At 38.7% G+C, this 16,366-nt stretch overlaps 3 protein-coding genes across 7 annotated transcripts in view; 2 read left to right on the top strand and 1 right to left on the bottom strand.

The window, feature by feature from the left end:
* The window catches only part of LOC124161841 (spondin-1-like), a 265,009-nt gene extending 264,553 nt beyond the window's left edge, over positions 1-456 (top strand). For all 3 annotated transcript variants that reach the window (XM_046538057.1, XM_046538056.1, XM_046538055.1), the window contains one exon: positions 120-456. In XM_046538057.1, the coding sequence (XP_046394013.1) occupies positions 120-295 (176 nt within the window). In that variant the 3' untranslated portion in view covers positions 296-456. The remainder of the gene's footprint in view (positions 1-119) is intronic.
* On the bottom strand, positions 406-1,609 carry LOC124161843 (translation initiation factor IF-3). The gene is made up of 2 exons (XM_046538061.1): positions 1,025-1,609; positions 406-918 (listed from the first exon to the last, which is right to left on the bottom strand). Exons 1-2 carry the CDS (start codon positions 1,592-1,594, stop codon positions 751-753), a joined length of 738 nt encoding a protein of 245 aa, XP_046394017.1. The 5' UTR covers positions 1,595-1,609; the 3' UTR covers positions 406-750.
* Positions 1,610-1,654: 45 nt separating this feature from the next.
* The window catches only part of LOC124161842 (protein tumorous imaginal discs, mitochondrial-like), a 30,089-nt gene continuing 15,377 nt past the window's right edge, over positions 1,655-16,366 (top strand). For all 3 annotated transcript variants that reach the window (XM_046538060.1, XM_046538058.1, XM_046538059.1), the window contains exons 1-5: positions 1,655-1,872; positions 2,037-2,257; positions 7,985-8,245; positions 11,394-11,562; positions 13,987-14,118. In XM_046538060.1, the coding sequence (XP_046394016.1) occupies positions 1,695-1,872; positions 2,037-2,257; positions 7,985-8,245; positions 11,394-11,562; positions 13,987-14,118 (961 nt within the window). In that variant the 5' untranslated portion in view covers positions 1,655-1,694. The remainder of the gene's footprint in view (positions 1,873-2,036; positions 2,258-7,984; positions 8,246-11,393; positions 11,563-13,986; positions 14,119-16,366) is intronic.

Here is a 16,366-nt window from a genome sequence, read left to right as displayed (position 1 = left end):
AACATATTTTTCAGCGGAAAAAAATAAATCATCAGCCACTGCCAACAAACGATCCATTTCAATATGATGGAATAGGTTCAGAATAAACTCACAATTTACTTGACTCTTTTTATCCACAGCACCCACTGACTGCAGGTTAGGAGAATGGAGCCCATGGACACCATGCTCACAATCATGTGGAGCAAATGCAGTCCAGCATCGCACAAGACCACTTCTTGCAGCTCCTGGACCCTTAGGGAAGCCATGCGGGACAAGGATAATACATCGTCCCTGCAAACTGCTACCATGCATATAAAGTTCTCAGCTGTAGAGCTTCATACTCTCACAATATGAATGTGTGGTTGTCAAAAAATATCCATCTCAGTGTAAAAATGTTTAGAACAAAAGAGCAATAATTGATCAATGTAAATTATAATGTAACATCTTTACTAATAATATTCCACATAAAAAATTCGATTTCAAAGACTATGTAGATTGCAAGACACTGTAAACAAACTGAGATAGAAATGGATAAGTGTGATAAATCCAAGTCTACTGAAGGATTAGAAAGCAGTTTAGTATGACAACATAAATACCTATTGCCGCTATTTATGAACGTCTCAACCTGAAATGTGGGGTCCAACACATCATACTGAGGAACATTAAATTCAGGTAATTGAGAGAAATTCATAACTCAGTCGATTAGAAAACACCATCTAGCCTTGTGTTACCCGCACAAATGTTTATAATACATCATAGACACTTCAAATTTCAAGAGTCTTCTGGGGGCGACAGCTGACCTTTTGTTCCTTGAATAGCATCATGTTTATTTCCTGGCAGAGTTCTGATGCTAAATCTAATATCGGCGTTAACCTGGCGTTTTTGAAGAAATCGAGACCTTTCCTTCATTTCACCCTCTAGTGCTTTATAAACTTCTTCCTGGAAATATTGTGTACAAAGAGTCGAGAATGTTAAGTATTCAATGATAATTATGTATTAATATTAATAAAGTGGAATTTGATAATAATCATGAATATTTACTTACCGCACCACTCATGTCATTAGAATCCCCAGCTATAATAACACGTACTTCGTGATCTTTGGCTAGCCACTTATCAATCATTTTCACTTTAGACTGCATGTCATGGTCACTGATTCGACTGGAAAAGGTGATATGCTTTTCCCGCTTATGAGTTTTGGCTTTGGAAGCTTTGTCTTTCTTATGTTCCAAATTATATTCAGAAACTGACATCATACGGTAAACTGGTCTCTGTGTTTTCGTGTCGTATTCAACCATTTTGACGAGTCTCAAATTTCTTCTTTTAGCAATATTATGCCCTTCTTCCAGAGACACGACACTGACTTTATCATCGGGGCTTACCAAGGTAATTTTAGGGCTTGTGTCTTTCTTCGCGTTGCTTCCCTTCGCAGTATCTTCTGTTTTAGTTGGACCTCCTTTACTAATTCCACCGGTCCAGACAGACGACTGACGAGCACAGGTGATAGTTTTAAACTTTGCATTTCCAAATAGCCAACCACATTGCCTAAATATTGGAATACGCTGACAAAAAACTACTTCTCGATGAACAATTCGTAATAATTGCCTCCAAATCATGTTTACGAATAATTCGTTACGTCTTTGTCTTGTTTCATCATCGTCTGCGGCGTGCGGCCTCTACGATTCGTTCGTTCCTGAACAACTGCCTCCACTAGAAATGGCCACCACGAGGGGATTGTCAAGAGCGGCATTACCTAAAAAGTTTATTTTTTCATCTTGGCAGCCTCCTAAAACCTTTCACAAAAACTTATTCCATCGCTGTAATTCATGTGGAAAAGTATATAGCAGTTCAAATGCTACGTTAGGGCCAAGAAACCTATTAGCAGTCTCAATAAGTAAGCATTGCGTAGTATTAGATAGTACTTAATGTCATAGCTTCTAATCTAGCTGATACTAGTTGGGAGGAACTTATTTATTTAACTAGATATCCTTTTGATTACTCTGTGCTTATTACTTCAAATTGGCATGTTATCCTAATGATGGATTTTTTGTATCCAAGGTCCCTTGAACTCCCGGTATAATTTAAGATCTATTCATGCATCATCGACCTTGTTACAAAAGAAGAGAGACTACTACGAAATTCTTGGTGTAGCGCGAAATTCCTCTCCGAAAGAAATAAAGACTTCATACTTCCAGCTAGCCAAAAAGTATCATCCTGATAGAAATAAAGGTGATCCTAATGCTGTGAAAAAGTTTCAAGAAGTGTCTGAAGCCTACGAAGTAAGTGCATTTAAGTTTCTTTGTTGATGCTAAACATTTGCTGCAGTTCAGGATGTAAGATTAGAATATTATTAATAATTGATCGCAAACCATGAACCCTTTGATGTAGTAGGTGCGCCATGGCGAAGAAATAATAGTTCTAATTTGAACCCGTGTTCAACTGTATTTCTTGAAGGGGATATAGTCTTTTCACTGGTTACCAAGTTTTTTTTTGCCTCTCAAAGATTTATGTGATCGTAGGGAATTTGTAGTCTATTGGTCGTGCTGTCTTTTCTATCCATTTATGCTTAATATTTTTGTCATGCTGAATTTTTCAAATTTATGCTTGATGTTACTTCTATCTAAATAAGCTGGAAATATTTTATTATGATTGATTTGTATATTGAATTGGTTCATTTTATCATATTATTTAAGATAAATGCGAGCAGTAGCTTAGCATTCAGAGAAAAAAATCGTACTTATTCTAACTTTTCAGTCTTCATCCGTCGAATTCTATAGCAACTGAAGTTGCTCATTGCAAATAAACGTGAGAATTCTCATTTTTTCTACAACGTATATTTCAGTCTAGTCATATTGTCCTTAAAAAGGGCGGTAGTGGGAAATATTTGGGTTACCTTGTTCTGATTTCTTCATCTTTTCATATTATATTCGGTGCAGATAATTCAAATCTGTGGTTTCCTTAACAGAATTGCGTGGTATAAAAATGCAAGACGAGAAAGAATATTCTGATTTGTATTATGTACTTCCACATGAATTTCAATTACTACCCAGTTGACTTAGGTTAGGTGATGAAGGCTTTTAAATTCACAATTTTTAATCCTGCACTGCCGTAGAATAATTATTCAACTTAATGCTCTAATTGAGAACCATTTGCTGATAGTTGCAGAATGATAAAGGCCACATTTTAACAATAGGAAAGGGTCCTCTGAGGAAGTTATCAAATTTGTTTTGGTTAATAGAATTGCTTAACATGCGATTTAACTATTTAACTGGGTTTTAAAGTGCATGTACGGTAGAAATTCAATCACTGGCAAAGTTGATAGGTGTTGAATAGGGAGTGTGACTTATTGCCCTTGAGATCCGGAGAATCCAAAGACATTTTAGGCATATGAAACTCACCTTTTGAGTATTATGTCGGTGTTGTTACTTTGTACTTGTATTTTTTTCAATTAATACCACTTAAGATTTTTACATGAAAACTGATGATTTTGGCCAAAGATAAATGTCGCATACGAGTAAAGTTGTATAATTAGACTAATAATTATTCTAGATTATTCTAGAAGTGTCTCTTCTCTCGACTCTACTCAGAGTCCTATCCCTAGTACCTGAAAACCATGGAATCAGCGTAAAGACAGGGAAAATGAAATGCTGTGGAATTGGATAAGGACAAGAAAAGAAAGCATCTAGGATCTCGGAATCTTTTTCTAAAAATAAAGGAATAAAGAATGGGGTAGTTTCCTTCATCAAAGAAAACAAAAGGCATTGATTGCGATTCGTTACCCACTGTTAGTGTATTAATAATATACAAATTATTTGGTTTTAGAAATACCGGTTTAGACGAATGGCAATGGTCAATTTTTATCCTCATTTGAAAAAGGCCAGATTGGCACCCGTGCGATGCCACTCCACGTGACGTCACAGGAACCCAGATACTATACGAGTAGATAGGAGTTTTGCATCGTCTGAGATTACCATTGCATGCATGAGGCACAGAGCCAAGGGAAATATCTCTTCATAATCACTTATTAAAATTGCCTGTGGTCGGAAAGTTTCCTTCGTTTGATAGGGTATTAATAGTCCTTATTTAAGCCAAGCGCTACCAGCTAGCAGGGTACTCTGCTACCTGCTAGCATCCTGCATCGTATCAGCGCTCAAAGCCTCGCCCCAAGGTCACCTCACTTGCGGCAGCGGGAACCAGAACGACGTCACACGGAGTTTTCCTGGCATTCGTACTTAGCCGTCGCGTTCTCGCGCGCTTGAAAATTCTCACTTTTCATTTAATCGCAAAAAATAGATATCGTCATTTAAAAATCTAAAAGCGTGAAATACATACTCCAGGGGTAATAATCTTTTGATTTAGGCAATAAAAAAATAATAGGAAACCACCCTATTAGTTGGCTCCATGTGCCATGCAGTGCAGTGTACTGTTGGTGTTCTCCTCTATGTTTTCCTTGCCTAGTAGGACTAAGAAGAGAATTATGTCAATATATCAGTCCCATCTGCTTCCCTTTCTGATCGAATGAAGACGCCATTAATGCCATCAGGAATCATATCATGAGTGGAGCACATATGTTCCCAACCGCCATGCCCCTGGTAAAGTGGATGAACTCAAATAACTTGATATTTTTCATTACTTGAAGCCAATGGAACTTCTAATGTCGTGAGCGAGGGCTCCACAAACCTGAGTGCGTGTGTCCCACGCGGTCATTTGTTCCCTTGAGCAAATCCGCGAGGTGCGTGACTGAGAGCGTGTTTTTATTTTGTCTTTTTCTTTTGTGTGAGTGGGTCACCGTCGTGAGCGAGGGCTCCACAAACCTGAGTGCGTGTGTCCCACGCGGTCATTTGTTCCCTTGAGCAAATCCGCGAGGTGCGTGACTGAGAGCGTGTTTTTATTTTATCTTTTTCTTTTGTGTGAGTGGGTCACTGTCGTGAGCGAGGGCTCCACAAACCTGAGTGCGTGAGTGCGTGTGTCCATCGCGGTCATTTGTTCCCTTGAGCAAATCCGCGAGGTGCGTGACTGAGAGCGTGTTTTTTATTTATTTCATTTTGTCCTTTTCTTTTGTGTGAGTGGGTCACTGTCGTGAGCGAGGGCTCCACAAACCTGAGTGAGTGAGCGCGTGTGTCCCACGCGGTCATTTGTTCCCTTGAGCAAATCCGCGAGGTGCGTGTGTGAGTTTCACGTTTGTATTTTCAGTTAGTGTCTTATCTTGCCATTACCTCCCGTTTGCAATTACCTCCCATTAGCAATCTGCCCATCAAAGAGTACGGCCTTGGGGAATTAATTTTCTTTAAACTTCTAATTGTTGTCCCATTTAGCCCTTCTTGAGATTTTCTGCTACTGTAACTTCTTTTCTTTTAGACAATAGCATAATTTCCTGAGCCAATTCTCTAAGTGTGTCGGATGCTGAAGTTAATATTCATTTATTCATGGTGACATTGATGATCAGCTCTGAAGGATGTACAGGCAGTTTTGAATTCAGACAATTCTTAAAAAGGAAAGGAAAGACAACCGGCTGAACAATGATGATGTTTCAAATGGTTTGAATCTGTCCGAAATAAGTATTGGTGTGAGGTCAACTCTTACTGCTCGTGCAGTAATTTCAAGAGTTAAGAGCATTGATGAGGATAATTTTAGGTTGGAGTGTGAAGAGGGATTTGTTTCCATTGTACAGAAAGCAGTTGAGAGAAGTCCAATGAAGAACAAATATACCTAAGCAGCATTATGTCTGTATCATAACAAAATCCGTTGAAAACCTAAGTGGTGTTAAACAGACTTGGATGCTTATCCTGGGGTTCTCATGCATGTAAACTGCATGACTACTCTGGAAAGACCAGGTTGGTATCTGGTTCAAAAGGTTTTGTATTTTGAGTGAATGTAGTACAACTTATGGGCTTTAATAGGGATATGGATAGACTTTTAATTTGGTTTGCATTTAGTGCTTTTCATTTTTTCAATTCATCTATGGGAAAAGGAAGTAAATCTACTACCTGGCCCTTGAAATACTGTATTCCTTCGCTGTGACTTTTTGGTGCGAGTGATCACCTACACCCATGTCTCGTATAGCGCAAGGGATGCGTTCCTTGGGGTCTTTGCGCTATACGAATTTGCGTTATACGAGAGCGTTTTAACATAGGGAAGATAGGGATGCGTTCCTGGTAGCATAGGTCTTGGGTATTGAATTTCCTCTAAAACATCTATATTCCCATAAAAAGCCTTAGAAAACATTATTTCTATAAATATTTATAGTTTAAAACATCTTTAAAGATAGTATTCACGCATTCAAAGACTTTTATTCACGTTAAAAAAAATTCTTACGTGCTTTCGAAATTCCATCCTGTCGTGCGGGTGGGCTAACATCTGCTATCTCAGGGGATCGTAATGCGTTGCCGGCAGTTGATGATTTTTCAAACTAGTCTAAAAACAACTATGTGTCACCCAGGCCCTTTTGTCGCTCATCGAAATGACAGGAAAATACTACTTTAAATGCCATTTCATAGCTAGCGGAGTTTATGAATGATAAATCATTTTAATTTGAAGTCCTCCGAGTCATTAGCAGCTACGTGAAACAGTCTTTAAATGCCTTGAAACCTGACCCAGGTTTTCCTTCCCTGAAAATGAATGAACGAGAATGCATTCTTTTCCAAAAGAATATCGTCTCATCAATACTAAAAACTAGTTGAGGGGGAAAGGAGCCACTTTCAATAACAGCTTGGAGTTCATCAGAAAATGTTGTGGTGGCTGCGCTATCAACACTTGCAGATTCACCTGATATCGCCGCACTGAAAATACCTGATTGCCGTTTAAATTCTGGAACCAACCGGAGCTTTCACTTAATGTCTCGGAGCGATTACCACTCTCGTCTTTTTGTACTAATTCACCATGAACTTTCCGTATGTGTAGACCGCTTGGTTGAAGTTGGTGCGGCTGAGGTCACTGATATTTTAGCTTCGTCTTTATTCAGAATAAGGCATCGTGAGTTTAAACTTCCGCGTAATATCGCTTTGACGCTCTCCATTTTCAAAGCAATTAACCTCTCTCAAGTCCTCTTCTAGGTTAATGGTTTTTCTTGATAAATTCTTGACTTTTCTACACGCATCCCTATTTTTTGCCATATTCTCTTGGTTTTTACTCTGTATGGCTCTATCTAAATCACCTTCTTCTGCTGAACTGTATTCCTGAGACGCAGAAGGGCTATGACTGCGGGGAGGGAACGAAGCCATTGTGTTTAAGACTCTATAGCGGACCCTTTTATGTGTTAATGCTATTCATGCGCAACTCCGTCACCGCTTCATTTCTCCCCCGTGAATACCGATGACCTTGAAGGCTTCAGCGTAGACTCTCTACCTGGAAGTCAATCGCCCGGTAACCTACGACGGCAAAAATACGTCTCAAACCGTATTGCTGAAAAAAAAACTCATTTCCACTAGCCCCACGCTTAATTAACGATCTAAATTATTTATTATCATTCTGTTAAGGAGACGAGATAAATCTTCGGTAGGCCGGCTATCTAGACCCAATGACGAGTAATACTTTTGGCAATTGCGCAGCAATGAATTTCGATTAATATATAAACAAAAAAGAAGATTTGAGGCAAGAAATAATATTAATATGCGTATATTGATAGAAATTTCGTGTGTACTTAGCGCAAGTTCACGTTTTATCGCGAGAGCGTTTAAGATTTTTGATTAGGCTACACTGCGTTGCAATGTTTCCCCGAGGAACGAATTTGCGCTATATCGAAATTGCGCTAATCGAAATTGCGCTATACGAGACATGGGTGTACTGTCTATAGAGAGATCTTTGGGCTCTTCACCAAGTTGTCAGCCCAAGGGATTTTGTATTATTTAAGTTAAATTTATAGGAGTAAATATTTTGCTGTGGTGGAAGGGTGTTATTTGTAGTTTTTGTATGCTGCCTGGTGAGAACTGATTGAATGCAGCCATTAACCATTGTGAGATCGTCATTTGGTATGGTTGATATATTATAGTGTGCATTATTTTTAAAAGGTGCTGAGTGACGAGAACAAGAGGAAGCAGTATGATGCATGGGGAGCGACGTCTGAGCAGATGGGTATGGGAGGAGGACATCCGGGAGGTGACCCTAGAGCTGGGGCTGGTGGATTCAATGCCCAATCTTGGCAGTTTCATTCCTCTGTTGACCCAGAGGAACTCTTTCGGAAAATATTTGGCGATGCTGGCTTCAAGCAAGGAATGAATGATTTTGAGGAATATGCTGAGTCAACTTTTGGTTTTGGTGGTGCCCAAGAGGTGAGATTGATGCAGTTATTATGTAAAACCCCTCTAGTAATGGAATGATTTTTCCTGGCATCCTCATGGAAAATTACAGCCCAATTTTGGGTTGCCATTCCTTATGACCACATTATGTGGAAGTATGAAGTTCCTGACCTATTGATTGCCTATAATGCGGCCATTATAAAATGGGACAGGTTTATGGATTCAAGTTGAGTTATTTATTTTCGAATTTTTAACTTGAAAAGGCATAATGGAATTGGGGAAATTCCATCTAAAAAGTTTTAGTGCGTTAGCTTGGGATGAGTGGTATCCTGAAGCTCTGGGAATTTCTATTATTTTAGCCCTGACTGTAAGATGAATTTGAATAGGTCTTAACAGAAAATACCACTTTGGGAAATGTGTGTTCTTTTGTACAGAGATTTTTTTACAGTAATCCAGTGCTTAGTGTGCATATGTGTGATGCTATTTAGCTAAAACATGCCAAATCTATCTCGAGATTAGAATACAGTAAAACTTTGATTTTACGCAGTTGGAGGGACCGAAATATGGGCACTGTGTAAAATCAAGAGTTGGTATTGAGGAGGAGTATAGTTTTCAGGATAACACTTACTCATTATAGCTCGGAAAATGAAGCCTAATAATCTTATTTACTCAAAAGCAACACCACAGATGACGTGTTACCTTAAGAGAAACAACTTTGCATTCCTGAACAGTGTTTCCCATGGTTGAACAAAATGGTTGAAATGCTTTCTGGCACTAAGATTACTTCTGTTACCCAGGAGAAATTTCGGAATGGTGATACTAAAAGGTCTGATAGAAGCTAATTTTCGAAAATATTCTCATTAGAAGCAGTTTTCAGGATATCCGTTTAACCACCAGCAGACAAACAAAGATTGGAGATTGAAGAAATGAGATACCTGAGGATAGTCATCCAAATTAACCCCATTAACAGGGTGCAAAATTTTGCTAATACATCACAAAGGCTTTACACCCTGTGGGCCTGGGTTCAAGTCCTGGCAGTAGCAGAGACTTATCAGAGATGACCCTATCCCTACTTGAGTCTAATGTGGAGGGCACTTCCAGTGCACCACTCTGTCCATCAGATGGGAAGTTAAGTCCTGGTCCCTTTTGAGCTTATCATTACAACCTGGCTAATGCCAACATAGGGTACCTATCCCCCCAGCCCTTACTTCATGGCGCTAATGACCCCAGTTGTTGGTTACCTCCAAACAGCATACCATAGATAATACGGAGCACACAGGACCCGGGATATTCGGAAATTCAGATTTTTCCGGTGCTTAGATCACTTTTTTAAAGTGAGCTATTTAAATGACCACGCAACTGCCGTCATGCCGCCCGTGATGAATAAAAAATGACTAATAGTCCTGCAAAATTTTCCTTCTTTTTAATTTATATGCATTAAAAAAGCATTTCCCCATGAAATTTTAGCATTAGTAGATTGACTCTTCCGGGAATAGCTTCTCTGTCGGCATTCTTCCGTGAATTCAGCGCCGGGACCTTCGACTCACAAGCCGTGTGACTCAGCTTCACGTAATATTTTGCTTCCCCATATCTGATGACAACACCGGACACTTTTTGTATTTCGATTTAATGGTACTAAGCCATTCCTGAGTTTAAAGGGACTGCCTTATCACTCACGTCTTGAATTTGACTTCAATGATTACATGACGATTGACGACGCGAGTTATTCTCCGAGGGCATTGACTCCCGTTCCGTTAAAACGCTTGCCACCTAGCGGAGTTAAGGTAATAGCTATTCAAGTTCCAACCATGTTTAACTTAAACCGTCTGACAATGAGATACAAGTTGAGTCGGTTCTGATAAGCGCGCAGCGCAAGCAATGTTCCCTCGCCTCCATTTGTCCCGCAGATATGGGGTTAGCCTGGGAATGAGACAATGCAGGCTGCTTTTACCATCGTGTTGAATCACCATCGACTTACGTCGATACTAGAAGTACGACTATCTTTTTTGGATCACCTTGGAAGCCAAAATTTTGGCACGGGAGTATTTTTAATGACTCATTTCGCGGTTATATTTCGCTGGGGCGACGGAAAGCATAGCGTTGGCAAAATTCTAGAAAGCCTTGCGTTGGGGATAGATATTCCGTAGCTCATAATTGTGGATATAAACAGCGTCGATCAATAAGTCGAATAATAAACGAAAGGTGATTATGTTAATATCTCCAGCGATCATGTCTTAATCAAAAGTAGTTACGCATACACGGCGATTGCCGTGTGTTTTAGGTTTCGATATCCTTCTACGGCGAATTTGAACTAAGAGCGACATTCGTGTTCGTAATGGAGCCTGAAATATTACTGAGAGGGCTCACGGGGAAGCAATAATTAGATTCGCAATGTATTTAGTTTCACGCTCAACAGCGCGATGTCATTTCAACGGTTCCTGTATTCATTTTTGCAACTCATTGAGACGAAATAATAACCTAACTGCATATTGCTCTAGTCGGATTTTCAAAACAAGTCGAAAGACAACTGCGTAAAATCAAGATTAGCGACCTCTTAGGGGCTGGGGTTATGCTGCGCAAAATCGAAAAACTGCGTAAAATCAAGAAAAGATATAAAATCGAAGTTTCACTATTGCAATTCCCTATGCTTTCCGGCCGGACTTGAGTGCCGCTGCGTAAAAACGAGACTTGATGTAAAATCGAAGTGCGTAAAATCGAAGTTTTACTGTAGATAATTAATTATAAAGATAAATTAGAAATCAGATTTAGGAAAAAATTATAAAGTAAGTGCTTCCATACTCAAACGTTCCTCTTCCTTCCCTTTGAAAATATTCAAAATGCGTCATTCATTAATTATATCCATGGAAGCCTTCAGTTCATGTTTTGATTGCTAGTTTGTTGGATCCCATCAACTTTGGGCCTGGTTTTGTGAAAGATATGAGTTGTGAACCTTATCAGCCTCTTTGTATCTTATTTTTCACTTATCATTTTGAATGATTAATGACTAAAACGTCAGTGAAAGGGTCATCATCTGAATTGAGCTGCTTGAAATGTCAGTAGCATTACCACCTTCATCACCTTCCAGATTTTATGGAGGCCTTCTCAGCTGCTTGATCATTAGTTTGATTGCAGGCAGCCTTCTTATTTTTACCTTTATAAACATACTTATCATTTTTTTCAGGTGATAATGAATCTTACCTTCTCCCAAGCTGCCAGAGGAGTGAACAAGGATGTCCATCTAAATGTTGTGGATACATGTCCTAAGTGTTGTGGATCTCGATCTGAACCTGGAACAAAAGCTGTTAAGTGCCAATACTGCAATGGAACTGGGATGGAGACAATTAGTACAGGTATTTACATCTAATCTGTTAATCACATATTATCCCAAGAAATCAGGTCAGAAAAATGCCCTAATTATATTTTATAGGGTTCATAATAATAATAATAATAATAATAGTTTTATTAGCCAAAAAAATAGCAGTGAAAGAAATCAGGTTAAGTCAAAGAATTAAAAATCGGGTCTGGAAGTCAATGAAATGTCAGAGAAATTAGGTTATGGCCGAGGAAAAACTCCAGAGGTGCAGCATAAAGATTTAAAGAATAATTTAGCATATGCAGTGTTGCTGCATTCGAGTGGAGAGGTGGGCTTTCTGTTGCATTCCTTGCTGGGCGGCTCAGCGATAGCCCCTAATTGGCAAGAATTTATTTGCGCTTCTACTTGTTCTAATGCTTGCTTTTATTTCACAGTATATCTTGCTGTATTTTTATGTAAAATCCTGTAAATGACTGCTTTGCCATTGAAAAAAAGTCAGGGAAATAAAAAAAATTGTAATCAGGGCAAAGTCAGGGAAAATCAGCTTTTGCTTCTCTGCCAAAGAGTACCATGAGCCGATTTATTGGGCAATAAGTGAATTGCTGAACTTAATTTTTTTCTCAGGTGACATATTTTATTGAAATACCCTTAGCATTTCTCGGTAGTAATACTCCGATTGGGTAGTATTATGAAAGTTAAATAAGTTCCTTGAGCTTGTAACCCTTCCATGGCTGTGCCTAGAAAACTTACGCAAACGACTGTGTCTGGTATCTCACATTTATAATTCATAAATAGGGTAGTTTCCTTCATCAAAGAAAACGAAATGCAATGATTGTGATTCCTTACCCACCATTAGTGTATTCATAATATACAAATTATTTGGTTTTAGAAATCCCAGCTTAGACGAATGGCAACGGTCAATTTTAACCTCATTTGAAAAAGGTCAGATTGGCGCCAATGCGATTCCGCTCCACGTGATGTCACAGGGACCTAGTTTCTATACGAGTAGATAGGAGTTTTACATCGTCTGAGATTACCAATGCATGCATGAGGCACAGAGCTCAGGGAAACATCTATTAATAATCACACATTAAAAATACCTAAGTTCGGTAAGTTTCCTTTGTTTGATAGGGGAATAATAATCCTTATATAAGCCAAACGCTACCAGCTAGCAGGGTACTCAGCTACCTGCTAGCAGCCTGTGTCATATCAGCGCTCAAGCCTCACCCCAAGGTCACCTCACAAGGCGGCAGGGGGAACCAGAAATACGTCACACGGACTTTTTCCCATCATTCCTTCTTAGCCGTCGCATTTTCGGGTGCTTGAAATTTTTCACTTTTCATTTAATAGCGAAAAATAGATATAGTCATTTAAAAATCTAAAAGTGTGAAATTCGTAATCTAGGAGGAATAATCTTTCGATTCAGGCATTAAAATTATAATAGGAAACCACCCTGTTGTATGTTGTATTTTAGTCTCTCCTTTCATTCAACACCATGGAAAATTTTTGATGATATAATACTGTGTTTTATATAATTTATATATACATTATAGGCTACATTTAGGTTTTTATGTTGGTTTTGTGCAAAATGGCAGGAATCTTTCATATTTTGCTATCGTAACTGTACATTGACTAATATGCTATGAGAAAACAAGTACAAAAAAGGTGCCATTATGTAGAATATTGGCATTACTGAAGTTATTGATTTGTGAATGAAAAACTTTGCTGTTTCTACAATTTGGAACTTTATTTTCCTGACTAGTTTCGATACACTGTATCATATTCATAGGACTAGCTAGTCCTATGAATATGATACAGTGTATCGAAACTAGTCAGGAAAATAAAGTTCCAAATTGTAGAAACAGCAAAGTTTTTCATTCACAAATCAGTAAGATGGATTTCTACAACGTGAAGGCCTCTACTATTCATTGTACTGAAGTTATAATCAAATTTATTGCATTCAACATTTATCCCTGCACTCATACAACAAACATGTTTTTTTTCTTCCCGCCAACAGCTTTGTGGGGTAACTCGGTTACCCCGCAGTTTCTCATGTCACGTGTAAGTTGTTAGCATAAGTTTCATAGTGTATTCAGAGAAATCAGTAATGTTTATAATCAAATGAATTATTTCTAGCCATTTTATGGAAGGTATTTTCTTATAAAATAAATTAATCATATTTGTTTATTTAATGGTTAAACTATTTACATAATGTAATTTTATACAAAAGTATCATCAGGTTTCAACTTGGTTTTTAATTCACCATGACTGCATGAAAACAAAAATGACTAGTTGAATATAATTTGAAATTCTGTAATAAAATAGTCATTCTATGATATGCAACAGTGGATCGCAGCTAAGTTTCTCTATATTTCACAATTGTACATCCTGCCTAGTTAGTTGCCTCTTCATTGTGGTAAAGTTTTTCTTTAAAAACTCTTCTTCAATTCCTTTTTCTCAGGACCCTTTGTTATGCGTTCGACTTGTCGGTACTGTCATGGAACAAGGATGTACATCAAGTTCCCATGCAGTGAATGTGAAGGAAAAGGGCAGACTGTGCAGAGAAAAAAAGTAACAGTACCTGTACCTGCAGGTGGGTTCCTTAATCTATCAAGTACATCTCTATTTGCAGCCTGACTTACAAAATGATTGTAGGGCAAATATAATCTATACACAGGAAAATGAATTGGCTGAAATTGCTTCTCTGGCAAAGAATGCCATGAGCTGATTTATTGGCCAAGAAGTGACATTGCAGATATTTATTTTTTAAATATTTTTTGGTCATATTACAGTCGGATCCGGATTTAATGTCTTCGCATTTAACGTTTTTCCGCATTTAGCGTTTATTTTTTGCGGTCCCGATTCATTCCCTATTAAGACAATGTAAAAATTATCCGTATTTAGTGCATTTTGCGTTTTTCCGCATTTATGGTCGTAAAAATTTTTCCCGCACAAGATTTTTTTGCCCGATTTAACGTTTTTTCATGACGGCTCATGCAAGTGATTATCAAAATCTTCGAATTTCTGCTCATCGACAAGAAGTCTCTAATGAAAGTTTACCAAAAGTCAATAGAATCTACCGGGGAACGCTCCTTCAACTGCTTTCTTCCGCGAATGCAGCGCTGGGACCTTCAACTCCCAAGCTGGGTGATTTGTCCTCTCGTAATGTTTCGCTCCCCTTCTGATCCAAACACACCAGACACTTTTTGTATCAGATCCGATCTAATAGAGCTAAGTCATCCCTTGATAACCTCTAACTACCTTATCCTTCACTTCGTGAACTTCGATGATACGTGACGACTGATGACACGAGTTATCATCCGAGGGCCGCTACAATGATGGTTTCCTCGTAATGTTTTCAATTGACGGCTTATGCCCCTTTCTACTCTACTCTCTAGGGGCAGTCCATTGTTAGCCCAATATTTTTCCAGTCAGCTACTTTCTCTTTTCATAAGAGGCTCGATATCATTTGCGCAGTTCACTAGAAGATTATTTTTATAATCCATTCCAAGGTCAGTTAGGTCAACCGAGGTCAACCGAGGAAGTGTTTCCCCTGTCATGATCGTGAGTGAAAACATTCTTTCCTAACGGAACAACATTATTTTACATCGTAATTTAGATATCCCGGAGCCTAGATACCAACATGCGGCTGGTTGATATCGCTGTCGATTCAAAGATCTGGTGCTATTTTATGTCTAAAGAGAATGACAATCGGAGTTTCGACAATGAGCCTCCTGAGCGCACATTTTGGATTTCGAGGTCATCCAAAAAAGGAGAATCTTTTTTCTAGTATGCGTACAAGTCGATGGTGATTCAACTCGATGATAACACCAGATTCGTTGTCATATATCCGCGGCCTCATGCAGGTCGAATGGAGCCCGGAGAAGTTGCTTACGCGGCGCGCTGATCACCTGGACTCCGACTCACCATGTTTCTCGGCTGTCCTCGGCATGTCCATGACTCTAAATAAATCGCTCATGCTGGAAAAAAAATCACCACATATCACGGTAAAATAGATGAGCGCGGAAAAATACGAAAATCCAGCAGGAATCCTTTGGTGCTTGACTGCGACACCATAACTCGGACGAAATTGCCAAAACTGCAGAGGCACTGACAATTTTTCAGATGAAATCCAGTTCTGTTGAAGATTAAACCTTTTAACTTAACACAGTTTAGCTAATCGTTATTCAAGGTCCAACCAAATTTTATTAAAAGCTGCCGAGAAACATGGTGAGTCGGAGTCAAGGTGATCAGCGCGCCGCGTAAGCAACTTCTCCGGGCTCCATTCGACCTGCATGAGGCCGCGGTTATATAACAACGAATCTGGTGTAATCATCGAGTTGAATCACCATCGACTTGTACGCATACTAGAAAAAAGATTCTCCTTTATTTGGATGACCTCGAAATCCAAAATGTGCGCACAGGAGGCTCATAAATCGCTCGTTTCGCCGAGGCAACAGAAAACGTTAAATTGGCAAAATTCCAGAAAACCTTCCTTTTCCTATATATTCGGTAGTTTATAATTCGGGATTAGCGATCTTCTGCTGTCCCTTTATTTCACTCATCTTTACTGATGCAATGACGATTTTTCGAGTACCTACTTACACCTTTTTTTATTATATTAGAAATGCCATAGTCACTACATGTCACTTTTACAGAAAAAAATTTAAAATGTCTTCGAGGCCACTGAAATATGCGTAAAATGGAATCACTAATTTCCATAATAATATTCCGTGTGGGAATGCTTTTAAGTTGATGAATATTATAATTTTCTTAAAATATTTCATTGAAACAATTGTCATCCTCTCATTACTTATTTTTACTACCCATTTTTTAGCTGA

Source organism: Ischnura elegans, chromosome 7, assembly GCF_921293095.1.
Source record: "Ischnura elegans chromosome 7, ioIscEleg1.1, whole genome shotgun sequence".
In the NCBI taxonomy this organism is placed as follows: domain Eukaryota; kingdom Metazoa; phylum Arthropoda; class Insecta; order Odonata; family Coenagrionidae; genus Ischnura; species Ischnura elegans.
This window is presented reverse-complemented; position numbering and strand designations above follow the sequence as displayed.